At 42.4% G+C, this 27,253-nt stretch overlaps 1 protein-coding gene across 1 annotated transcript; it reads right to left on the bottom strand.

Moving 5' to 3' along the window:
- Window positions 1-3,982: 3,982 nt before the first annotated feature.
- NCEH1 (neutral cholesterol ester hydrolase 1) lies at window positions 3,983-24,444 on the bottom strand. Its single transcript, XM_086754681.1, has 5 exons — window positions 24,175-24,444; window positions 14,813-15,041; window positions 12,890-12,959; window positions 10,314-10,485; window positions 3,983-8,827 (listed from the first exon to the last, which is right to left on the bottom strand). The coding sequence occupies exons 1-5, from the start codon at window positions 24,310-24,312 to the stop codon at window positions 8,210-8,212; spliced, it is 1,227 nt and encodes a 408-aa protein (XP_086610807.1). The 5' UTR covers window positions 24,313-24,444; the 3' UTR covers window positions 3,983-8,209.
- Window positions 24,445-27,253: the final 2,809 nt, after the last annotated feature.

Raw genomic sequence — 27,253 nt, 5'->3', positions numbered from 1 at the left:
GTCAAGCTGAGTTGCTTGGATGCCTGCCAGTAAAGTTTGGTGACTCCTGTCAGCAAAGACAAAGAGGTGCTGAGTTAACCCTGCTGCCCTTAACTGACTACAGGTTAGTAAACAAGTCTGTTGAGGGAGGTTTAGGAGGAAGAGCACCCAGCTGTGTTGGCTCTGCTGGGTTAATATGCAAACAGTAAACGACTTTTCACAGCTCAGGAGATATGGTTCTGGGTGCCACGGTAAGAATAAACTCTACTCAGGATAAAGTTGCATTTCAAAGTGACACTGAAAAGTAAGTTACAGTTGGCATTTACATTTTGAAGTAAGGGCCCAAAGAGATGGGACGGGTGGCTGCTGTAAGTAAGCACGTGCATCTGCCCCAAGGTGACAGGTTAGCAAACCTTTTTAGAGCTTGCTTCAACTCAGACACTCCCTTGGAAACTCAGTCAGGTGAGAAAATCACCAGCCCAAGAAATCAAGATGATGACACTTGTCAAAATAGAAGGCCTGAACCCAAATTCATGCCAATAGCATCATTTTAGTCTGAGTTAAAAGAACATCATAAGCCTAGAGTCAGTCTATCATCTTAATGGAGTGGGTCTAGGTTTGTACTACTGCAACATATATATGCGTATATGGATGTCTATAAATATATATAGGAATATCATTTATAATAAGCAGTTCCTTATAGCATGCTTAAAAATAGACATTGGCCAAGGCTAAAAGTTTCTCTTTCATCAGGTTCACTGTATCGCTCAAGGTGAGCCATGCAATTGCACATAGGCCATTTTCACAGTTGTAGCCCTGTCGTTGATTTTCATAACTCTGCTGTGGAGCTGGACAACACCCAATGAAGTCTACGTCTGTCTCCAGTGAGAGTCCTTATATACAAGACACCCTGTTTGTAAGCTAACCGCTCTGGGGTGTAACAGTAAATACAAATCCACAATGTGCTCTCTTGATTAATCTCCTGGAATCTGAGCAGACCATACAGGACCTGAACTAAGAAGCTGGCTCTGTGCTCAAAACCAGGCTTAGACAGTGCCTCCAGTGCATTGCAGTGACTGTAAAGTAACAAATAGCATCTTCCCTCCCTTGAACATCCACACAGACTATCAAAACCAGGATTTGAGATGTAATAGGATGATATTTTGGAAGGCTGCTAAGCTCTGTTGCACTTTTGCAGAGGAAATGGCAATGCAAAACAGGAATGTACAAGGAAATGCAGAAGTTTTTGGAGCCCTAGTGCCAGGCACAGCCCCTGAGTTCTCACACCCACCCTCACTGGCTGCAGCAAGAAGGTGAGGGCATTTCTGACTCCTGCCTTTGCATGCTTTTCAGCATGGGAGTTTTGAGGGAAAGAAAAAAGTACATACAGTCATACTAAGTGTATGCTGCTGCTTTCCTGAGCTGTTCTTATTTTGCAGTGTTTCATAACCCACGGCACGTTTGCATTGCAGGGCTGAAAGCGCTGGAGCAGATGATGCGACGGTAGCAAATAGAGTGCGGATGGTGAAAAACATCAAAGGTAACTCATCTGATGGCTAAAACAACCCAAAGCTCAGCTGCTGACTGTGCTGAGTAACACTGGCTCCCAGGGGCCCCAGAGTAGCCTGTCCGGGCTGCTTTGCCAGTGAGGATCTCAGAAAGGCCCTCTTCTCCTCCCAGCATCAGGAGCTGGGTGCACCAGGCCTATGAAAGTCACCTTTGGTTACAGTGAGTTGCCTTATGCACCGTTAAAAGAGCAGAAATGCCACAGCACAAGGGCAGAAGTGCCTCACTTCTCCAGGTGTTACCCTTGGCGGTTGAAATGCGACCATTTCCAGGGGTGCTCACAGCTCTCCGAAGATTTTTGGAGATGCTGCTATGCCTCCATGCACCCCTCACTGACAGATGTACCCCAGATGTATAGGAAACCAATGGAGATAGTCCTGAAAATACCACGTAGCCATGCCCTCGGTGCAGCGAGGCAGACTTCCCCTCGGTGTCCTCCCTTACCCTTTTGGATCTGCAGACTAGAAACATCCACAGGCGCCTACAGCGAGACCCAAATAACCACACACCCCCCAACCGGTTTGCAAAATCTGAACGAATAGCACCTAGACTGCCTGAAAAAAAATCCTTATGGTGTACCAGGACTGAAAGTAATTCATGCTGAGGAATGGTTCTGAGGGTTGGGTTTTTTTTTTTCTTTGCAAGAAATGTGGGTGGTTTCCCATCAGCCTGAGTTTTGTACCTTGTCCATATGTGAACTCACAAGGGCTGGGTTGACACCAATGTTTGGGTGTAGTTTCCACAATACTTTCAGTTTCCTAGTCGGTTTTTAGAAATGTGCTGGACCTTTTCGAACGAGTCCTTGCTTTAAATGCTCCCTCTGCTGGCTATAATGTGAATTATTATATTTTAATTAAAAACCTCAGACTAAAGTTCCACTGTAATGAAATTACCAGGTTAACACTAAAAATCCCCTTTCTTTATTCCTCCACCAGACTCTGAATCCCACATCTCGATGGCACCAAGGAATTAAGAACAAGGAGGAAATGTGTGCCTCCCTGGGGATGAACAAAATGAAAGGTAGCCTGGCTCCAAAGAGTTTTCTAAGTGCAAGGCAAGGACCAGCGCCCAGCCAGGGATGCAGGTGAAGGGCATGGTCAGCGGGACATGAGGGTGCTGAGGAGGGTAGCTTTACGGCTGTGGAGACTTGAGGCTGTGTGGGCTGGCTGGCTGTGGCGTGGAGAGACACCTGGGTCACAGCCCCACCATGCACTTGCCGCTGCTCCGGTCCCACTGTTCGAGGGTGGAGGCGGGAAACAGGGGAATACAGCTCCAGCACCACCAAGGCATCCAGTGCAGTCAGAGATGTACTTGAGGACCAGGCTCAGCCTCCAAGCTTGTCTCTCCCATGAGTTTTGATCTGTCAGCCAGCCCCACATGGATGTCTCATACTCCACAGCACTGTAGTTCTGCAAAAAAAGGGTGCTGCATCTATGGCAGGTCAACACTACAATTAAGGTGCCCCACACACTCATCGCATGCCTTTTGAAGGTGCTGTTGAGTATGTTGTGCCAGGCGCTTTGTCAGTGCTCAGGTGGCAGCTCAGCGCCTGTGGAAGTGCAGCACAGAGGGCAGCGAGTCCCTCAGCGGGTGCTCACTCTGCATCCTACCGCAGCGGCACCTGGCACGGGATGATGTGCACGGCTGCACCAAACCGTGGGAGGCGCTGCCCTGGTCTTGCCAAGCCCTGCACAGTCAGACTTTTTACTACATCTTAAGAAAACATGACTGGAAAAAAAAATGTTTTTTTGGGCCCAGCCTGTTTTTAATGCATTCAATTTAATGCAAGCAGGAGTGTGACTCCTGCTGACTTAAAAATAGGCTTATAAGTCCTTTGAAGCTTTTTTCCCCAGCACTTATTTCAGCAGGAGGAAAGCTTTATATTCTGTGAAAGTCACAGGACTCTGCTGGACAAAAAGGCAAACCCTCACTTTAGGATATTTCAAAAGTAATACTGCTGAAATGATCATTAATAAACGAGAGAGCAGGGAAAGAAAATGGGTAACAGTTCAGAATAAAAGAATGTGAAAGGAAGGCAAATAGGAATGAAAATGAAACTAGGACTCTCACTGACTGGAACAGATTTTGAACATACACATAATCTATAAGCATACAAAAAAATCCGTTTATAGATCAGAATGGAGAACACAGACTCCACTGTCTATCTTGAAAAAGAACAGCACTAGTTCAGGTATTGTCTGCTATTCAACGCCAGCAAACGTGGTCACCATTCATCATTTGACAGAAAAAAAGAGGAGGTCACCCTCACAGACAGGCAAGGTTTCCTGCCTTGAAAACAACCACGCTGGCTTTGATTCAGCATTTCGTCAGGAACTCTGAGGTCTCCTGTTTTGTTTACTGTTTCGCTAAGTGAAAACTCAAATTGGAAATGTTTTACATAGGAAAATAAAATCAGTGATCCTGAAGAAAAAAAAAATCACAGATATATTTCACTTTCTTTATTTGTTCTTCATTTTGATAGCACATTTCAATCACACTTGCTAATTAGATCTTACAAGATCTTTCCCCTGCACTGGGAAAGAAGCAAAAAAGAGTCATGCATAAGATATTGAATGCATTCACATCAAGTATGTTGTACTTTGGGGTTTTGAACATTATAAATAAGAGAACATCAAACCAGCTGGTTTTGCTTTTTTTTTCCTAACAACATTGTTGTTACAGATCATAGCAGCTTAAAAGGTTTAAGACAGGTTAATCTACTAATATTTATATTCAAAAAATGTTTCTAATGAAGTTTAGTAAGAGATTAGAACAGATACCCATGATGCATGTAATTAAAAAATAGAGAGACCCAAACACTACAAAACAGTATTTTAAAGATAAAGCATTTATTTTTAGTTTGTAGGACTTTTAAACCCACAATGGCCTTTCTGCTTGTCCTAGGGATGCGATTTTGGAATTACTTGGATGCAGGTTAGGAAATTCAACTTCTTTGTGATTTTTATGCACCATGAAACATCTTTAAATTGGTCTGAGCTTCCCAAAATGCTAAACACCCACCCTTTAAGAGGTTCTAAGCTAGTCAAACAAAATCTCCATTGATCCCTGCAAATATTGGCCAAAATACTAGGGAGCTGTTAATATAGTTCCCAGGTCCATGACAGTAGGATGCAAATTACTACAGGCTCTGTTCTGTGACCTTTTTTTTTTTAAAGCTTACATTTGAATGCTTTGTTTGCCATCAGAAACAAGATATTTTTGCAATATTCTTGCAATGGATAGTTAAAGTCTAATTGCAGGGACAGTGAAGAAGTCTTCAAAAAGTATTTAGCCATACTTCTTGGTTTAATGAAAAGATAAGTAAAGAAATTAATTGACTATTTTCTTTTAGAAGACTTAACTTTTTACTATGCACAGGTGAAATAGGTACAAATACTTGATCTGATCCTTCAAAGTGCCCTAAACTGCTTTGTGAAATAACCAAGGAATGAAGGTGCTGGGTACGCCTGAGGAAACACTTCAGGAGACGTAGGACTAAACACATGAACAAATTGAGGTGTTGTAATATGCATTAATTTTTATCTCTTGCTATCAAGCATCAGCTTTCTGTAACTATGCCTGCTGGCCCTGGCTGAGCTCTCAGCTGAGTTAGTGCTCGGTTCCTAGGAGCTTGCAGCAGCTCAGCTGGAAACAACCCTAAACTTTCAACTTCGGGCACGGGGACTGCGTGCAAAGGAGAACAAAGCAAAGTAGGAAGAAAGCTGAGTTTGGACTAACACTTACTTCAAGGTTTACACTGATTTTTAATCAAGTGTCTTGTGCGGCTATATGCTAAAAGGTCTTTTTATAGCTGGAACTCAGACCTCTTTTTATACGTTATAGGATCCATCACACATCCTTGCAGCTATTATATACTTAAACCACATAGCTGCAAGATAAAAGTAGTCAAGATATATCGACAGAACTAGTTAATACTGTAACATCACATCCAAGTTGTGCTGCGACCTTGGATGTCGCATCAAGCTGGTGACGACTTAGTAAACACATTCAGTCCAGTTATATACTTACTACCCTTTCTTGTGCCAAGATTTTAATGTGCTTCAGTGCATTGAAGGAAATTTACAACCAACCCCATGAATATATATATTCCAGCTCTCCATTTCATTTCAGTTAAAAAAACCCAGCAGTAATTATATTATAGCTTCACAGCAGATATTTATAACTTAGCTATAAACAAATGCTAAACTAAAGCTTTGCAGACAGCTCTCAAGCAAACTTAATTATTATAGAATTTATAGGAATATTAACCACTTTTGTCCCAGTACTACAGTTATTACTATCTGCAGATGACGGCAGGTTGATATAAATTACCTCTTTTCTGACATGGGTTTATTCTTTAAGTGGGAAAGCCAGGAAGAAGCCTGGTGTTACAACTCAGTGTAACAATTTTTTTTTTTTTTTTAACTTTTTTTTTAAGTGATAGTTTAAAGTCTGGTAAATGGAGCTGTGTCCATACCGTGGAAAGGACTCTGGAGTAGATTAGTAATTTGTCTTTTGAATGGACATAACTTTGGTTGCTATCTAAGTGTAAATTATATCCACTTAAGTTGTGTTTATGGGGGAAAGGAGGAAATAAGGTTTAAATCCAGGAAAAAAAAAAAGAAACTTTAATTCTTCTGCAGTGTTAATTGGATATCTTGATCAAAATTTATTCTGATTCAGACTGTCACTTGGCTGCTCTAATTCCACCAAGTCTTTGTAACCATCTAAATGGAAGAAGAATCCGGGCCACTGTTGAAAAAGCTTTGGCGTGTGAACCTATGCCCAGAAATTAGTTCCAGCCTGCATGACTGAGCCTACATCAAGGCTGAATTCAACAAAGCAGTTATCTTATTTAATTTACATACCAGTGAAAGTGGACTGTTCTGTATATACTGTAAATGACAGAAGGCAGTTTGATCTACCAGTACCGTGTGGGGTTATTTGACCAACTTTCAGAATCCTGCCGTAAGAACCACTCTAATGAAACGGCCTTTGTCATGAGCACCCAACAGCCAAGAAGCCTCACCTTACGGTACTTTCATGGGAGCCAGGACAGAGATGAGCTAAGTGTCCAGGAGGACCCACAGCCTGGCAGCACCACCCATCATGGGGCAGCCTGCTCAGAGGCAGCTATCAGAGAAGGATGGAAAGTCAAAAGCTACAGGAGCTGTTCAGTGCCTGCCAGTCACCGTCACATCTGTGTGCTTCACCAACACCTGTGAATTCAGCTTCACAGCTCCTTTGTGAGGTAGGAAATCACCACTCCCTCTCTTGCAGAAGAAGGAAGTGGGGCATAAGGAGATTAAGTTGCCCTCCTGGGGTCCCACAGGAAGTCTGTGGTAAAGCTGGGGATGAATTTAATCCACTAGTTTAGTCATGGGACAGCCATTCTCTCCTCTTTGCTAGAAACACTGGGCTTTTGACACAACCTTGTTTTCTGCAAGCAGTACACGTCCTGGAGAACATACACTGTTGCGAGAGGTTTCACTTCCCTGTCTTGCCTGTCTGAATTTTACAGACTGGCTCAAACTGAAGAGGTTTGTTGCACAATAGCAAGATTATTTTACCTAGAGTTTTGGGTCAGTTTACAGGACAGACAAAGGTTAGCTGCAAAGCTCAGATTTAAATCTTCTGTATAGATTAGAGCTCACTTCTTGTTGCTTGCTTCCCTCCTTCCAGGAAGCATGAAATATAATAAACACTACAAGCACAAAAGAAAAGTCAATGAACAAAAACCATTATTAATTACAAACATCAGTGCAAAACACACAGTAGATTTTTTTTAGTATGCTCAGTATTTTCTGTGAATAGGTCACGAAGCTGAGGCTTTAAACACAGACGAAGTCATATTCTTTAGCCAAATACATAGTCAGCTTTGAAACACGCTCCCATGAACAACCTGTATTCTGCTGCTACCCATAGTGTTTTATCCTATATATTTGATTGTATGCTGTAATAGTTTTTATTGAAAATATATGTAGTTTTGTGCTTTTAAAAAAATATAAATAATTAGAAGGCAATAAAGACCAAATTCCAAAGCTGAATTACATGTTTGGCTAGGAGACTTGGCTAGCATCATCTTAACTGCCTAGAAGAGTTATTTTTGTTCAATTTAAACGAGCCATTTCACTGTGCCCTAAAAGCCAACACCTAAATCCATGCTTAACTTTCAAATGTATGGCTCTGCTGTCAAAGGTGAGAGTGCTCACACTTTTTTTTTGACATCAAATGCTCACCACTGTTGAAAATTAGCTCCCATATTTACATATTCAGATGTAGGTGTAGGTGTTTGGCTTTACCTCACATCATTGAAAATTGTGGCTTTTGCGCCTAATTAAGAGTCAAAGCTTGAAAGTTGCAGCCAGTTAAGAATGCTACAGGAATGCTGATCTCCCTGCTCAACATTTGTCTATGTTTGGCAATAGTCATCTGAAGGAAGGTGAAAAAAAAAAAAAGGAGGTTTGAGAAAGTATTTTTCAAAATATTTTGGGCAAGGCCAATCGAGCTAGCGAATGCTGTAGTTAGTTGTCTGTAACCCCCAGCAGCTGCAGCTGAGCAGGTGAAGTCTGAATTTGGAAAAGTGCACTTTTTCATTGTTTGCTCTTTCGCAATAACAGACACAGGAGTTGAGTACCCTGTGTCTTCTAGAGGGACTCTCTCTTCAGAGGTTTTCATCCAGCCATTTTATATAGCTGTTCCTGGTCTGAACGCCCGCAGAGAAATCAGTAGGCCAAATGGTGAATATCATACAGCCATGAAAGCAGTCATCAAAGTGATCGAGCGTGACTTCCACGCCGGCGTTCTCCAAGCGCTTGGCGTACATCACCCCGTCATCTCGCAGGACGTCATTCTCGCAGGTCAGGATGTAAGTCTTTGGCTGCAGCTGCAGAGTTTCATTTTCTGCAAGGAGTGGGACTGCTCGTACATCAAGCAGCGCTGGTATCTCCTGGATGATTTCAGCCTTTCCTGTGGTTTGTATTACAGGCTTGTAGTTCTTTTTGAATGACGAAGGCAGTAGAGATGTCCAGTTCAGACGTCCTCTGAACGAGAGAGCTTGGCCAACATCAAGAGCAGTGTGGTTGTTAATCAGCAATGAGTGAGCCAAGTCGTAATTACCATTGAAATAATCTATCCAGTAGTTGATCATGACATACCGAGGAAGAACGGGCATATTCATATTCTGCTGATAAGAAGGTGTATTGAAGTCAAATGCCTGAAGGACTGGATAAATTAAGGCCTGCAGTTTTGGTCTGACGGTCAAATGCTCATCTTTGCTAAGCTGTGGGAAGAATGTAGGATACGAAGCAGGATTATAAAGAAAATAAACATTACAGTATCAACCTAGAACTTCATACAAGCAACCTTTCATTTGACAATTTTTAGGCTGAATTCTGCTCGTATGCAGATAATGTTGCTCTTTTTTTTTCCTGAAATATTAGCAGCCTGATCTTTGTCTTCTCTTGTAAGGATGGCCATTCAGGCAGACCCAGTATCCTGTCTCCAACAGAAATCAGTGGCAGAAGTTTACTGAAGGGTGCAAGAAGAAAAAAACCTGTGAAGTAGCATTTTGCTAATGCAGTTCCCAGTGGAAGAACTTCCTCGATCAAATGAGCTTTTAACATTTTTTCATGGATTTTTCTTCCATGAATTTATCTAATTGTTTTTTTGAGCATAGACAAACCGTTCACACTCACAGTTTTCTCTAGCAAAGGCTCACCATGTACAGAAGCACTTCCCTGCGTTTGACTTGAACCTGCCATCTGCCTTTGATTTGAGCCTACCAATTATAAACTGGGTGCCCCTCAATCTTTTTCTGGAAGAATCAGCAAACACTTGTTTTGCTTCATCTTCTACAGAAGGCACACAGTTCTCTATTATATCTCATCTTGTTTGTCTCTTTTTCAGGCTGTAGAATCATAGTGTATTTAACCTTTCCCTGAAACAGTCCTACATCACTGATTTAAAAAGAATTATGCATCAGGGAAACTAATTAGGAATTCTGCTTCCAGAACATGGTATTATCATGTTTATCAGTTCTTGATACTGAAACTTTTAGTGTAATTGTCCCCTATTAATTTTTTCGCCCTAATTCAATATTGCAAGGTTGTAATGATAATTACTTGCCTGGACATGGTATCTATGTTCTTATCACCAATGGTTATGGCAATACGAAAAAGCAAATAATAGTATTTCACTCAACCATGAAAAATATTATTACTTGCCCCGGGCTGCCTTTAAAATCTTTACTAGATTAAATTCAGATTACATTTAAACTGCAGATATACAAAAGAAATTTCCTTCAAATTGCAAAATGCTACAGGAAGACAATTTAAGAGAAGAATTAAGCTTCATTTATTGTATTTTTGTCCTTCATTTGTATTTGAAAGAAATAAAAACATATTTTCAGAGATAAGCATCTAAAAATAGGAAGCTAAATTGATAAACTACGCATGTACCTAGTTAGCTACTTAGAAAAATAAAGAATTCACCAGTAAAAGGGGTACAAAAAGTCATTTAGCTACTTGCTCTTAAAATGTGGTCCATAACGACTCGTAACTGTAGTAAGACATTGCAAGCTTTGTAATTCATATTGCCATTGACCCATTTTTCTTCTGTAAAGTGACTAGGTGCTGGCTTTCTACCTTTCTGTCTTTAGGGTTGGCACATCCCCTTGTGATGACACAGCACAAAGAATCTGTCAACCTACATACATCACTAAATGAGGGATTGTCGTAGAGTAATAGATAACAGACACTGGATGTTACCTGCTGACACACAGCAGCTGCCAAATTTCCTCCTGCACTGTCACCAGAAATTGCAATACGACTTGGGTCAACTGAATACTCAGCTAAGACATCAGGCTGCAAAAAATGTTTGGTAGCACGAAGAGCATCATGGAATTGCTCGGGGAAGCACACCTCTGGTACCAGCCTGTATCTACAAGGAAAAGAGATGAGAGACAATTATTACCGTCAATATACCTCTCTGTCAGGATTAATAGACGATATCAGGTATTCCTTGATGGCAAATAAGTATTTCATTAGGATAAATGTTACAGGAAAAATATGAGGTGTTTAATACTTACGTAAAACTTAATCTTATAATTAATGCTCTAATTCTGAAAGATTAATATAAACCTACCAGTAGGAATAATACCAAGATGGTATAAAATTGTGCAGCACTTTCCTAGAATTTCCCAATAGGGGATTTCATCATACATTATAAGAATGAATGAATATTTAAAACACCCTTGGCAAGGGAGTCACTAAAATCAGCCTGGTTTTGATCCAAACCCCCACATTAACTCGTATGAGGGAGAGCAAATCATGTACGCCCAACAGATTCCACTGAGCCAAACACCTCAGCAGTTCCGTTTGTCAAATTTTAACCTACACTCAGGAGAGAATGAGCCATGAATATACCTCTGTGCCATGAAACAAACAACAGCCAAGAAGTGAAGTAATACCAATTTGCTGCAACGCAACAGCTTCAGTAATTCCTCTCCTCTGTCGAGGAGCAGGAATACACCCACTGCGCAGGTGGAGAGACTGAAGCGCAGAGAGCAAACAGTCTGTCCAGGAACAGTCAGCAGCTGAGTCTCATTCATGGGATTTTCTCAGTTTCTAAATAACAGTGCAGAAGTCTGTTCATATTTACGAATAATTTGTAATCTCGAGTTGTTACTAGGCCTTATGGTACAAAGCATGTCTTCTGTTTGTAGCTTTTCAACCAACACATTTTACATATTCTCAGCAGAGCCGAGTGAAACAAGCAAACCAAAATCCAGTTTTCTGATTCAAAACACTTTCTTTAGAATCTAAGCTAGAAAAGTTTCATATGCAGAATAAATTATAAACTTAGGTTACACAAAAAGCATTTCAAACTCCAAATCTGACCTGCTTTCAGAGAGCAACCTATATATTGCATCAGCTACAAAGGAATATGAGAGAGTCCTTTGGGAACGCCTTGTAAAACTGGTAACAGACTGTGCGTAGATCATGAAAGTGAGACGTGCAATTAAACCAATAAGAACTCTAATTAGACTTCACTAATTGAGTACAAATGCCTTGACTGAAAGATAAAACGGCTAAGGAGAAGAGTTAAACAGTAACTCAGAAAGGCAGAAGTATACTACCATAAATCAGAAAAGTAATAATAAGGAACTTTTCAATACTGTGATCACTGCTTGGCTGGACTAACCAACAGCTGCTTTTTTACTTTTCATTGTTTCTACTGATAAACAATAAAGACGTTTAAAAAAAGCAGCCCTTTAAAGTGCACTGTAGGTATTGAATGAGTAACACCAACTCCATATAATTAAGTTGCAATTAGATCACAGAGCTTGGTATGTAATCAACTGCAGGTGGGAAACTTGAGTCGTTATATTACGTGATTGGGTTTGCAACAGAAAATATTGAAGTTGACAATGAGGATGGGAAAAGTACCGATCAAGGTGGAGTCATCTAGGTAATGTAGTTAGCTAGTTGAGAGGCTTGTTCACCTTGGAGTTGTTCAGCGAGTCAAAAAAGCAGCCCTGCTTCTCTGTTGTCTGGTACCCTGGCAGTCCTCTGCTCTTGAGTGGAGTACAAGGCATAAATGGGATGACTGGAACAGTGGGAGATGGAGAGAGCAGCAGGAAACTGCCAGACTCCATAGTGTATTCTGGTTAATGAGCAGGGGTAACATGACTTGATAATTTTTATGCTGCAAACCCTTGCTCAATATGACTTAGAAACTGTTGTTTATAGACAGATTTCAGGGGGTGTTAATAAATATATTTTAATATTATATATAAACATTATTTTAAATATATATGTAAAAATATGTCTTGCAGCAGTGGGAGTGGCCACTGAGGACGGGAAAAGTCCCTTTTACTCCATGAGGAGGCACAGAGATGTGGTTCAGCCTTCCTTCGGGTATGTATCATTTCCAAATGTGTTTGGATTTTCTGTTTGATTGTTTTTAAAGTTCAGAAGTATTTACAGAGTTGTAACTTGGCACTTGAGTGATCTCAGGGTTTTAGTTGTACTCCTTGCATATAATTGCAAGATGGACTAAAATTTGCATTTTAGTATTTGTCTAACTGAATTAAGTGCTACTCTCTTTTCCCACATTTCTGCCTTCTGAAATGACCTCTAAAATAATTAGAAACCCAAATAAATTTTGATACCATTCCAGTTTGTTGTAATTTGAAAAGGGTAAAAATATCAGACAAGCAGAGAGAATTATTGTCCAAGTTTAAAGCCCTATATGCAAGCAAATAAGATGGGGAAAAGCTAAAAGAACTACGTTACATATTTTTAATATCTTACAATTACTTAATCAGTTTTAGATTACTCACTCAACTGAGACAACTACAGCATTGAGAGATTCAGCCATGATTCTGCACAGATTGTTATAAAGGCTTGTTCCTGGAACGAAACGACATGGTGTTAGGGACGTGCGAGTCCATTTAAGTCCATATTCACAACGCCACACATGAGCCTTCTCAGAAAATATAAAGACATGATACAAATATAAGAAAAGTAAAAGAGATCAGCTTGCAACAGACAAAGTGCCCAATACATATTGCAGCAGAAGGAGCATAATTCACGCCTTGAAAACTCCTGCAGTGTAATGCTTGCTTTCTCATCTGTTTCTGGGTGACTTGGGGCATGTCATTTCATCCACCTACCACAATTCTCTCAGTTGGGCAAAATTTAAGCTACCCACTGGCGTGGGGGATTAGCATCCAGAGACAGTCACCACTGTGTGAGTCACTGCTTGTTGGTCATTTTATTATAGCATGCATGGCTTTGATTCAAATGAGTTGCCCTATTAACGTCAACTGAACTGCTCATTTAAGGGAGGATTAATCAGAGCTATCCTATTTATCAGCACACTGATTTTCTTTAATTTTATTTCTTTCTAGTTACTTAATTGTTGGTTCCTGGTACTATAAAATATACTAAGACACTAAGTGTTTTCTAAAGTATCTAGTCTTAGAATTTAATATTTAGCTGTAACATTTGTGCCATTAACTTCCCCATCTTGGACTTGAGGATAGCATCTGACGTAGCTGCGTTATAGTCATCCAAACAAAGTGTGGTAATTTAATACAAGCTTTTACCACAAGAGTCATGTGCAAACTGCTACAGAACAAATGAGAGGGGCAGGACGCTAACAAACATCCCTTAGGCAAACCTAAGAAAACCCATCTCAAACCACAATTCCTCTGTAGGAAGAGGAGCAAAATTTTTAACTTCTATAGGACAGACTGGGATTTCCAAACACACGTGAAGGCTAGATTTTGAAGTTATTTAGGAACCTAAATCTCACTTAAATTATGGTTTAAGTGACTTATACATGCATAGTCCAAACGCAATCAATGCAGTCTTTGTTTTAGAACATCTGGAAAACCCCATTAATGTTCTTTATCCATACATGAAGCCATAGAATGCACCAGGGTTGTATGGACTTCATGATGTCATGAGAGCAATGGGGAAGGAAAAGGGGCAAGACTCCTTTCGGATCTGGATCGGAGCAGCCACGAGAACTGTGTGCCCTTTCTCCTCCCAAGGCTTTTCTCCTCCTGTAGGATGTGGTATGAGCAGTGGTTAGCTTATCGTTGTTTATAGCTACACCTTACTTTCTGTGATCATATTTGTGGCTTCCAAGTTAACTGGAGCCCAGAGCATTAATTTTCAAGGTAACTTCTCCTGGTGGTGGCACTGGTCCCCTAAGGCAGGGGGCCAGACCATGGGATGGGAACCCACCTCTACCCATTTCCTTCATCACGCTGCTCATTGTTTGCAGCATGTATTCCCAAGTATGCGTTACTTAAGAGTCAAACACTAGCAGTGATATTACATGCAGTGTTGTTCAGCTCACTCTTCTGGTAATTATTGCGTGAAAATGGGGCAAAATCCTTTCCATGTAGTCAGCGGATCCTGATCACCAAGGACATTTGCATGTGACCACAGAAAATGGGGAACTAGCCCAAACAGCCCATCCAGGCATCCCAGGAATTTAAACAATACGCTATTTTGTCCTCTCAGGATGTAACACAATTAACCTTTTGGTTCTTTTGCAGCTCATGTGCAGATAAGAGATGCATTTTTGCTGTGTGTTCACGGTATTTTTCTCCCTCTCTCCTCAGAGCTGGTCTACCACAGTGGAAACCGTTACTATGAATTCAGGTATGTCTTAGCAAAATTGTCACTCCTGGCGAGTGACAGGGAGAAAACCCGACCAGAAGCCTATTTAATTACTGGCAGATACATACTTGCACTTGCCAAGGCCCAGCCCCCTCCGTGGATGTAAACAACGCTGCGCTTGAGCTTTTCATCTCGCTTCGCAGGAGGTTCAAACACTCTGACTTCTACACCGTCAAAAACAGCATCCGTGATGTTAATGTCTTTGGAGGAGACAGACTTCAGCTTGTCAAAGGTACAAATCAAATAATTCAGAACTGTCAAGTGATGACTGAGTCTCAGATAGTGAATCAGGTGACACTAGGAAAAAAAAAAGAAAAAAGAAGATTTCTCTTACTTCAGAGCATCTCATACGATACTGCATTGATGTTTAATGCAACTTGTCTTCAAAGGGCAAGTCCTATACAAAAAGGAATATGGATTCTTAGAATATTCACTAGAAAATGCATGATTATCAAAGACCTGTAATGCTTTTAAAGCTGTATTAAAACAAAACTCTGTCCATGAATGATTCTCTGTTGTCAAAATAAATCAAACCACGAGTACTACGTGGATCAAGTCAACTGTAAACGAGCACTCAGATCCTTGCCTTTGAAAGACACCTTCAGAAGGAGACCTCACCAGCATGCTCCATGATGGGACTTGTGGAGCTGCTCAGACCGGTGCCAGCAGAGGGCAATGCCACACAGGTAAAGTCTTTGTGGTGGTAAGGTATCAAAAATGCAAATTATTTTTCTTGTTCCACCCCAAAGTGTAAGTCTTTCTACTTCCAAACTAAGAAAGTTCTCAAGGATTGCAAAAAAATTTGGAAACAGGAATGGTCTCAAGGAATATAATGGTTGTTTATTTGCTTGTCCTGTATTTATCTGATGGATTGGGAAGGATCTGACACACTATCCAAGAACCATGGCAGGTTAGTGATTTTTTTTTTTTCCCCACAACCCCACAGACTAAAGCACATTACTTTTTTTTGTGACACTGTGTAAAACACTACAAAAATCGAGAATGATCTGATCTTTCTGTTCCCTTAAGGTAGAAGGAGAGAGATTTTATCCCCTTTGGCTATCCAGGATTTTTATTTTCACATTTATTTTTTAAACTTTGCCCCCTGAATAGATTAAAAACTTGTTTCTCTCAGCAAACAGTACTGGATCCAAGGCATTCCTCCAGCCCAAATGGTCATGATCTGCTCCCCACGTACGACCTGCACACTATCTGTAGCACATACTTGTTCCCATTCCTGAGATAGTGCAAAAGGAGTGGGAAAGGGTGAGCCAAAGGACTGCAGGGACTACGATGTCCAGACTGGCCATCAAAAAGCAGTGGAGCGGCTTTCCCCTTTTGTCAAGTTTAATCTCTATCCTAGTGATAAAGGCTAGAAATTGGATAATCAACTAAGCCTTTCTACAGCTCTCTCAGACAAGGCAACGAAGTTGGGAGGTAAAATGAATGCATGTACCTGATGTACACCTGTAGGACCTCTACCACAAGGCAAACTGTCAGCTGTGACCTTTTATTTTACATACAGGTAACAGATACTTGGAAGAAAAGCTGGACTGTTAGGAGCCACGGGACTTGTCTACACACAACCACTTTACTGGTTTCATTCTGCCAGTACCTCTAGTGCAGTGCAAACCTGCTGTATGAATTACAGATGCTGACACCTGAGAGCGCGCGGGGTCACCCAGATACTGGTTTAACCGCATGCACATTGTAAGAACAGACAGTTGCCATAGTTCAATGTGTACAAAAACTAAGCGGAAGCCAAGTCTGGTTTCTTGTGACAGACATGATTTTGCAAAGAAGAGTTTCACAGTCTCTTTCTGGTTTGTGTTATCTGTTCACAAGGACAGCTATTTCATTGTCTTGATTGGATTTTCTTTACTGCAGTACTATTTTCTGGAGTACCACCTTCTGCAGCCACCTTCAGTGCTCAATTTCAGCTCCTCTGCCGGCAGCGCCTGCGCACGGCGAAGGAAGGGCTAACGAAGCAAATGCACGCCTCTGGAGGAAAAGGAAATTCTGAAGCACTTCGCAGCTTTCACGCCAAAGATCCTCTCTCCTTAGGTCTACAGCCCCAGCTCCTTACATGTAACTTTCTAATCCATAAAATGACGGATATAGTTTGAATGTAGAAAAAATTAAATATTAGCTTTCAGTCAGCTGCCGTATAGAAAAGGCCACGCACAGCCCGACTTCCACTGCAGACTGGTGTAGAAACAAAAAACCTTTGATATTTCCCCCCCAAAAATATCTATACCAAATACAATGGGCTGCTGTGTGAGCTGGGAGAGGAATCCACTTCCAAAACAAGAATTTACAAAAATCACTTTCTTTTCTTGCTTTAGCTTATGGTAACATCACCCTGCTGAGGGAGTTTGGTGGAAATCCAAATATTAAAATATTTGCTGCTTTTTTTGGATGGAATATCATTTCTTTATATTGCACGGCCTTTATCTGGGAGCAGAAACACAAAGTATCCCCCCGGCGGGAAGAAATGCTGAATTCACAAGGCCGTTTGTATCTCTGAATTTCAGATCATGCTTTTCTCCCACTGTTACTTAAAAATTCCCACAGGAAAACCCAGTTCAAGTTTGAAATCTGAAGAGCAATACCTCTATTAATAATCTGACAGACAATTTGTTGGGCTGCCACTGCTGTAACCAGCTAAAGATCTGATCCTCCCTGTGCCTCATGGAGGTTCCCGGGGAAGGGATCCACTGGGAAGCAATTTTAGAAATATTGCCAGGGAAAACATCGTTTTTGTTGGTTTGTTTTTTTTTTTTTTAGAATGACTGTGCTGCAGTAGATGTCCCATTTCAGTTTTCTCCCACTTTAGTTCACATTCTTTGTAGACAAGATTACCACATGTTCCTTGGAATCAGAAATGTTTTTTTTTCAAGGCTGGCTGGTGTTTACCAAGAAGTGTGTTGCCCTGTTCTTTAAACCGCAGAACGGAGACCATCTGCAGGTTATCACACGCTTTCATGCCTTTTTTTTTTTTCTCCTTTAATAGATGACTCCTTGCAGTAATCAAAACCCCCAAAACCTGGAAGAGATGCTTTGTACATCAAGGCAAAGGCACAAAAGAACAGTTCTAATTCTTTTGTTAGGCATAGGCAGCAGCTATCGAACAGATTCTTTGTAAGTATATATATCTAATCAGCCTATTTGTTTGTCATTTATAAGGCATTAGGATTGCACTTTTTGCTGGTAAAGAGCTTGTCTTGTCCAAAGTTCTTACAAATAATTTTTTTCTCTATAAATAAATATTCAAAATAGATATATAATATCTTATCGCTCTGTAATACAACCACTGGCAGAAGCAGCAGCATTTACTGGTTGGCTAACCAGGATTACGTTGCCACCCAAAGGGCAGTCCTGCCCATCCTGCTGGCTGTGCTTCCCTGGCACCTGTCTTGTCTAGGCAGCAATGAACGCGAAGCCTCAGAGCATCACCTCGCTGCACCAGCTCAATATGAACCCAGCAGAAACAGAGAAACAACATTAAACTTCAGCTGGGTCACCATCTTACTGATAGCCCAAGGCAGGAAAGAGGGAGTAGGGGAAAGGATGGGACCAGCCCTTTTGGCAGCAGTCCACTGTTGGATTGCCTTAAATCCATTATAAAACCGTATCTGGTCATCTCATGTGAGCTGTAATTGGCTTGGTCTTTGCTGGTGTTTGTGACTTTTACCACCTTCCTGTGACAACATGCAGGACCTTTGCAGGCTATCAAATACAACACTTAAATATATTTGGCAATTACATGTGTTTGTGTGTAAGGGAAGGGAAGAGAGGAGCAGTGGTGTTCTCTGGCGAAAAGGGAGGTAAGACAGTGCTGCAATAATAAAAGCTAGTGAAAAGGAAGAGACAGCAAAAGGACAAGGGGGAAATTAAAAGACTACAGACAAGAGTAAAGACAAACTCACAGAAGAAGAGGAGACAGTATAAAGATGAAAGCCTTGTGGGCAATTAGCCCAGAATTGCTCTGCCAGCCACAGGCACGGCACATCAGTCTGGGTCACAGCCGCAAGTTTTCCCATGTAATGACTGGTTTTATGCATCCATCTGAAAAAAAACACTTTGGTTTTCTGAACAGGTAACTCTGGGGAAACGTGGCTGGTGAATTTCACGGCATCGTGGGCTGGACCGAGTAATGGGCTGACACATACCGAGAGCACTCAGCTGCTGGGAAGCAACGCAGAGCTGGATGAGCAGGAGGACCCCAGGAGAGGAGGGCGAGACAGGCTAGTGAGGCAAATGTGAGTATTTTGCTGGCATTTGAACCAATTCAGCAAATAACCACCGTGGACATATTATAGTAGCCCTACTGACAATCTATTGCTCATTTTTGATTGCAGCTTTTCATTTTGGGGCCACTGGCTCCCTGTGACCCATGGCTGCCCAGGCAACACTGTGATTTACACTCACACTGTAATGCTCTCCAGCTCTCCACCAAGTCAGCAAAGCCACTACTACAGCCACCATCTCCTTCTCTTTTACCAGGGCATCTCCATAAGAGGGGTTTTCAGGGAGGGACAACCCAGGGACCCCCTAGAGACTAAACTGTTCACGCCTGCCACCTTCCCCTTGGTAAATTCTTCAGTGAGGGGTACCAGATATTGAAAGATTGAATTCATGTAGGAGAAAATTTTCAATAAATGAAGACAGGAGTCAGGGTTGTGATAAAAGCACACAGAATGAACAAAGTGCTGCTCTAGAGAGGCAACATGACTTCACCTTTAATCACCAATATCTGTCCCTAAACTATTAGGATTCTTCTATTGGCTCCTCAGCTGGTAATTTCATGAAGAATCCCCAATGCTTACCTGCCTCATGGACCTATACTCCGTATTAGTCATGTGTTCTGTATTACAAAAAAAAACCCAAAGAAGTTTTTTTGTTGCTAATTTTATTAACCTCTAACAGTACTCAACGCATTGGCATTCTTTGCCCTCATATGACTTCCATAGCTGACAGTGTTCAGCTTCACATCTCTGACCTTTAGCCACAAATTATTGCAACAGGTCGCGTTCAGATGGGACACAAAGGCAGCGTGACTCTAAAGCCAAGCCGAACGCATCAGCTGCCTCTTCCACCGCCTTCGCAGCTCGTCAGACCCAAGGTCCTGCACTGACCTCTCAGGCCTTGGCGGGATCAGGAATTAAGCAAACAGCTAAGGCTCTTTTTTCATACAACACTACTCGGGACGGAGCCAAATCTCACTCATGACTCAAATGAGTAATGATGCTGGAACTGGGTCACTGAACTGTCCAAGACTAAACTTCCTACCTGAAAAAAATGCAGGTACTATGCTCAATTCTGCCATCACTGTGCAAAACAAATTTCTGCAGTGTTAGAGTCCAAAATGCCAACTACACTACCTGCAGTCAATAAGAGAGATTAGTGAAAAATAAACAGGATCATTTCCCCATTTAGCTGCGTGCAGAACATATTGTATTGTGTGGATTTCAGGCAGTTTATCCCATTTAAAGGTGAAAGTCTATTTTCTTTTATTTTACAGAGACATTTCTTTGTGCAAGTGCATTACTGCTCAGCAGAGAGTATGTATTTTTAACAGTGCCATATAAAGACAGTCCTCAAAGACAAGTGCTCTTAATTTTATGCAATTCCTTTACCACTGAAAAGAAACCAAGACTGTTTTACAGGTTATTAATTAGAAGCAGAAACTAGATTACATTTTAATGTAAGGTTTGTGCCTATACCTGTTCACGCATGATGATCTGCTTTTATACTAGACAGAGACAAAAGTTATCTGTTACTGCAAACAGAACTTCCAGTGTGGTTCAGTTTCTGCTTAGGTGCCACTGCTGTGAGACCTGCCCGCCACAACTAACAACCTGGTTTACCATAAACCAATTCCAAGACTGTGTTTGCATGTAAAAGGGTCAACAACTTAATTGTCTGGCTACAACTATGACTTACCATCTGTCCAGAAGTCACATACTCTGAAATATATAGGTAGAGAGATACTAAAATGTTAGAAAGAATTAATTACTGTTTTCTCTAATCCTGAATGTTGATGACCCATGCCCTACATTGCTACTTGCTTGCTTTCGGAATAAAGAGAAGCGAGAAGGAATTGCTTGGCTGATGAGGACAGTTTTCTCCCCTGGACAGCTGCCTACCTTCTTCCATATCGGTCCCTCTGATGGCCTTGATGCCAAGCCATTTGTCCTTCCAAACCTCTGCTAACAGCTGTCACAGCTCCAAATAATCCCTTCTTCCTTGCCACGCACCAGAATAGCAAGTATCTTGACAGGGGTGTTCAGAAATAACTTATTTCAAAGGGCTTATTAAATAAACATATGCCGCTCTCTTTACTTCAATAAGGGAGACTGGTTAGAGGAAGAAGTTAAAATGCCTGTATCAATCCTGCTGTTAACAGCAGAATTATGAAATGTTGCTTTAGACACTTCTTTACAGACACCACGTAAAACAATTCCTATGGTTTAATCTATGTCTCAGTCCCATAATTAATGTTATGTAGTTGTCCAGACTTCAGTGAAGCAGAGTTCTGATGTACCTGGACACGTATGTATGTACAGTTTTTCATTTCTGATCTAAAACTGTGTTACATCGTGGTTTTCTGTAAAAATGTAACTGTGTCTTATTTTGGGACAGGTGAGAGTGGCAAATTATTCTCATTCTCAGCTAAAGCACTTTCACATCAATTCATGAACATTATTAAAGTCTGAGTTTCTATATTTTCATTCTGAGGCAGCACAGGACATTAAAGAAGGTAGGTACAGCAACAAGGCTCTGAAAACCCAGTTCAGTTTCCAGCTCCGCCACTGGAATTTTTGTGACCTCAGAAAAGGCACTCCATCTCTTCCTATCTCTGTTCCCCCAAATTAAGATTAGGGGTAACAGTATCAGTCCCCTTCTGTAGTATGTTTTGAAACTTACTTATAGAAACTGCCCTATAAGTATTTATTTAACCATCTCATATTTGAACATTCGTTGAAGTGTCTCATGCTGAGCCAGGACACTGAGTCAGTCCCAAGCTTGTAAAAAAAAATTGTAGCTGACTGGGACAAAACGCTACATGGAAATGCAAAACCTTATCATTAGTACACTGACAGCCAGCACAGCCTTATTGTGTTTTATTGGTAGGGATTATTCATGTACTGAGAAAACAAACAAATTATCCTTAACAAGAAATTGCCATGCTTAATTTGAAAATCTATTTCAAACTAAGCAAAAGACAATTAATTGTATTTGAGGCACATTACGTTTGTTTCATGCTCTTGGAAAAAAACTATTTCAGTACATTTCAGAGATTTTAAAATCAGAAATGTATTTCTGTCTTCTATCAAACCTACAAAGGAAAGCAAGCTGAAAATACATTCAGAAGTGGAGGAAAGTTCAATGGTCACATTTAGAGAAATGCTAAACCATTTGGTCTTGCAATAGCTGGTAGAGGAAGAAAGGAGAAGCTGAGCTCTACGGAAGGACATAGATTTCATATACACACAAAAGCTGTCTAACAAAGTAAATACTCAAGCTTAACTTTTACAATCCTAGCTTCAGTTCACACAGTTCCTTATAATGGCAGTCATTTATCCCTGACTTTGTGCTGTCTCTCAGTGCTGGAAAGACTTCGGAACACTTGGAAAGCACCTTCTCTTTCTCTCCGAATGCCCCAAGATTTACCCGTTCTGTGATCCAGGGCACCTCTAATGCCTCACTTCTTTTATGCTTCTGTGCAAAACTCACTTGTTCCCTCCTCTGGTTTGTAAGCTAGAGGAACTGTTAGTTGTTTAGCAGTTTTTCTCACAGACATTTATATTTCTAAGGCCAGAGATGTAAACAACTAAGAAATGACCACTTCCCCCTAACAGAGACTTCCTCACCCCAGAGAGCGGGGACAGACATTGGTACCTCAGCCCTGCCTGCCAGGCTGCTCCAGCTGCCACCCGTCAGGCTTTGTCCTGCCAGCTCCTCTTGGGATTATGACCTCTCGAATATCCCAAAAGAGATACCCTTTAGCCTCCAAGCTAGAGGCACTGGAATTCATCTGACTATGCCCAACATACCATATAAACAAACGGAATGTGTACGTAAGCCAATAGCAATATACATATATATAGTCACAGTCATACGATCTTCTAAAGATAGGTCTCCTTCAGCTAGAGGTTATGGACTGGATTCAGGTGTTCCTGGCTGAATGGCTACAACATGTACTGGAGGCAGCACGCTGCGGGCGCGTCGTGGCCTTTTGTCCATACTATCAGTGAATTCGGTCAATCAGTGCTTGCTGTTCAGTTACACAAGCTAATACCACGGAGCAACTGAAAGTCAAGCCATAGAACTGAAGAACGAAGCTATTGCAGGACACATCTGCATAATTTTCATAGCAGATGTATGGGAGGGTATGCAAACAAACAAGTTTTTCCCTTTCATCCTAGAGATATGCTTTGATTCACCGACACATTTTGTCCATGAGAAGATGCCCCAGTGCCTCAGATGAGTCTGTCTCCTCCCTGACTCTGCCTCAACAGTGCCAACCAGAGAAGCTATTCAGGCAGAATATACAACTCTGGACACTGTGTGGTCCACTCTCCTCATGCTTGCCAGCATCCGCAATTATTCTATTAGGAACGTAGAAGGGACGTTCCCATCTAGTCCTTTTGGTATCCATTTATGGGCCCTCTATCCATTAATTCACTTAAATCCCTTTTTGCATATGCTGATGCTCTCATCCACTCAAAGTGCAGGGTTTTGTACATTTCTGAACCAAGTTAGTAAACTGAAATGCTGCTAGGAAATAAAAAAAAAAACAAAACAACTTTCACATACATAGTAGCTTACATCAGGCCTGACCATGACTGTCAGAAACATCATGAAGTGACATAACTGTCATCTGTGTCTTGTGAGAAAATCAAGCATTCAGAGTGCTGTTTAATAACAACACTCCAACTCAAGGCAGTTTATTTTTTCAAAGAGCTTCCCTATGTCTTCTTTCCCTAAGGCACACCTCATGTATCAGAATAAAAAAACACTATTTTTTTTTTTTTTTCCCCAAAAGCCTTCGAGTTGCAAACCAAACCAGTTACCACATCTGGTAACATCTGCACCACGAAACCCAGAACCGAGGACCGGACGCACCCTTCATGTACCGAACCGCACCAAACCACGAGCTGCCTGAGGCGACCCCGCCGCTTCCACCGCGGCAGGCAGAGCTCCGCACCCCAGCCCAGCTCCATTTCCTCCTCCTGGATGCGGTACCGAGCCCGCACGGTCCCGGGGTGGGCGGCTCTTCGGACGGGCCGGGTCCCCCTCGGGCCCCAGAGACCCCCGGGACCGGGCCGGCTGGGCCGTGCGGGGGCCTCGCCCGGGGGGTGTGTGGGGGGGTGGTCTATCCGCCTCTCCGAAGCCGGGACCGGGGCCGTAACCGCCGCCTTACCGTCTGCTGCACCGCCCGAAAGGTGGCATCCAGCAGCATCAGCTTCCAGGGGTCCGACACGGTGCCGGGCAGCGGCAGGTACACGTAGTAGGCGGTCAGGGCGGCCAGCGCCGTCAGCAGCACCCAGGCGGCCCGCATCGCCGCCGCCACCACCACCCCCCGCCCTGCGCGGGGCCGCCTCGCCGCGGCTCCCCGCGGGGGCCGCGCCGCCCCAGGGCCGGCCTCCACCCGGAGGAAGTGCCGGCGTTTCCGTCCCCGCCGGCTGCCTCCTTCTTCGCCTGTCTGCCAGCACCGCCGCCCTGCCTCTGCCCCTCGCCTCCGCGCCCGCGCAGCGCCGCCCCCCCACCCCCCCGCCCCCCCGCCTCCCGGGGAGGCCGCACCGCGGAGCTGGGCGGGGGGCAACGCCGCGCTTCTGCCGCCCCGGAGGGCAGCGGCGGCCGGGGAGCGGCCTGCGGTCACCCGGGGGTGACCTGCGCCGCTGCGCCTGGCCTCGCCTCGCCAGCCTGGCCTCGCCCCGCCGGCACACACGAGGCTGCCATGTCCACGGAGCCAGGCCACCTAAGGCCACCACAGGCCACCCAAATCTGCTGCGCCTCCTCCTGACTCCTTACCCAGGCCCGCATCCCTGTCCCCGCCTTGGGCTGGCAAAAGCAGCCCAAAAAGTCAGTGGGGCCAGACCAGGGGACAGGGAGCCCAACCCGCGCGCAAACCCCACGTTCGGAGGGTGGAACGCCAGACGACGCGCAAGGCCGCAGCTCTTCGCCGACAGAGATGGGAACGCCAGCGCCCAGGCAGAGTTTGCCCTTCGCTGAGCCCGGAGGCCGTGAAGGAGAGGTGAAGGCTCTACTGGGGACTGATCCCAGGCCATCCAGGAACATCCCAGATCCAATGTGTTTCCGGGAGGAACTCGGGAACACCCTTATTTTAGCTGAAGAAACGGTACTATTGCCCACTTAACAAACCACAAACCAATTCCAAAAAGAAGGGGTTTTTCTAAGAAGTATGTTTATTTTGTGATTTTATTTTGGACTGGGAATATTTTTTTTTTTAGGACACTAACAATATGTGCAACATTTCTTGTACCTAAGACAAGAAAATTTTCTAAATGGGTCTTTGTCATGTCCATAAGCACTTTCTTGTCAGATAAAACCCCTCTCTTCGCAACGTGAAGGAAATATAAATACTACAGGGTTCAGCCTTGGCACAAATGATTACAAATACTTAGTCACAGCGCTATCTTCAGCAAACTAAAATATTTAAATAGCTAGATTCATGTGCATTATGAATCTAATGCAGAAGAAAGAAGGAGCACTAATTTAACAATAACACTGCTTTTAAAAATGAATTCATAATACTAAAAAGTCACGTATAAATAGTCCTGGAAAGGACAAGTTTCCTTTAAAAATGGACATGAAAGGGTAATAAAAGAAAAATACATTTCTAAGAAGCAAAAGGTCAGCTTTTAAGACAGCTTTACTGGAACTGAAGTAAAACCTTGCTGATTCTAAAGGTTGCAGAAAAAAGTTTCTGAAATGTGTGAGGAAGTAAGGCTCTCAAGCATTTTTAACCTTTTTTTCATAACAGCAGCAGATGGAGTTTCTGTAATTTTCACAGTCAGTGCTGAGTAGACTACAGACGTGAAAGGGCTGTTAGGAAACCGGCTTTGTCAAGAAAGCAGCACAAGGTCAGATTCCTGATGTCTCAAGTTTTTTATACTGAGTCCTCCCTTCCTGTATTATTTTGTGCTCACACCTTCCCTCTTACCTTGTGCCCCGCCTCTGCCTCCTTTGCTTTGCACACTCCCATTCCCTTGCTTTCCCAAGCACCTGCCCCTAAACGCCACACCCAGGAGCCTTGAGTGTAATAATTTGTACCTGTCTCTTTCAACAAAAAATCATTGTTCCCAAACCTCTGGCAAAACTGGGTCTAGTCCCACTCCTCTCCCATCTACTTATCTCTTCGAAAAAGAGATTAAAAAGCTGGATGGAATTTTTCTGAGGTTTCTCATGCTCCTACTGACCCCCACATACATCTTGTGCTTGATCTCCCCCCTTCACATTTTGAAAGCTCCTGTTTTGCCTAAACTGAATCAATAGCTCTTTCAGGAACCTTTTTTTTTTTTTCTCCAGGTGCTCATAAAGTCTGTTGGTTGAAAAAACACTTTTGTCCCAGAAAGATTCCCTTCTTTTTGAAAAAAAAACCCCAACAAATTAGATAAAGGAAAACCCCAAATGCTTGCAAGGTATCTAAGGGACAAGCAGCCTACCTACGTAAACTCACACCCTGAAGCCAAGAAATGGTTGGTAGATAGCCAATGTCCAGACACAATGCAGGGCACCGAGGTCTCCTTCAGACCTCTCGGAGTCCCAGCAGCTTTTCTGATGTGGCCTCATTGTCTTTTTCCACAAAGTATGAGGTCCCTGCGCTCACAAAGCTGATGTGACAGGATTCATTTAATGATTTAATCTCCTGGAACTTTCCCTCTGTGGTGTTACTGCAGGAGGAAACATATTTTAACTATTAAAAACACATTATACTCCTCGATTACTGATGTCTAGATAACTGGAAGGAACAGCAAGTTTCAACTGCCTGTTACATTTCACACAGAAAAAAATAATAGGTGTTTCTATTTCAGAGCCTTTTATAAGAAAAGCACTTAGATTTTTAAATGTCAGACATATAAAGAATAGCAATTACTTTTGTCATCAGTCTTGATCTAAACTTCAGTCAGAATAAATGCATTGGTTAAAAACAATCTTAGCCACTTTTCCTGGGGGATTACTACCTAAAATTTGCCTGTCGGTCCCAGGAAGGACAGCTTAAGATGGTTCATCAGAATAGCCTCGTTGCTTTATGAGATTGTAATTCTGGATTTTCAAGTACATTTAAAAAGTGACTAATGCCCAAGTCACTCTCCATATGCATGGTGAGCCTAGATTTAGGTACTGAACGTTTAGGTATCACTTACATTCTTTTTAAACCTTTAACTGAGAAGTGATGCATATATCACCTCAGCCCTGGTAAATATGCTTCTCCTGTCTTTGCAGGCACAACATTCTATATAGCTTTTTCAAGGATC

Source organism: Chlamydotis macqueenii, chromosome 9 (assembly GCF_036417535.1).
Source record: "Chlamydotis macqueenii isolate bChlMac1 chromosome 9, bChlMac1.mat, whole genome shotgun sequence".
NCBI lineage: Eukaryota > Metazoa > Chordata > Aves > Otidiformes > Otididae > Chlamydotis > Chlamydotis macqueenii.
Note: the sequence above shows the minus strand (reverse complement) of the source record. Positions and strands in the feature narration are given on the sequence as shown.

What these genes read in the sequence shown, in the direction of transcription:
- NCEH1 (XM_086754681.1), bottom strand. Translation starts at nt 24,312, where the DNA reads ATGCGGGCCGCCTGGGTGCTGCTGACGGCGCTGGCCGCCCTGACCGCC. An exon ending in CTGGGCCTTGGCAAGTGCAA is followed by an intron (nt 12,960 to 14,812) that starts GTATGTATCTGC and finishes GTTTCGTTCCAG; the next exon opens with GAACAAGCCTTTATAACAAT. An exon ending in GCTGTAGTTGTCTCAGTTGA is followed by an intron (nt 10,486 to 12,889) that starts GTGAGTAATCTA and finishes TTTTCCTTGTAG; the next exon opens with ATACAGGCTGGTACCAGAGG.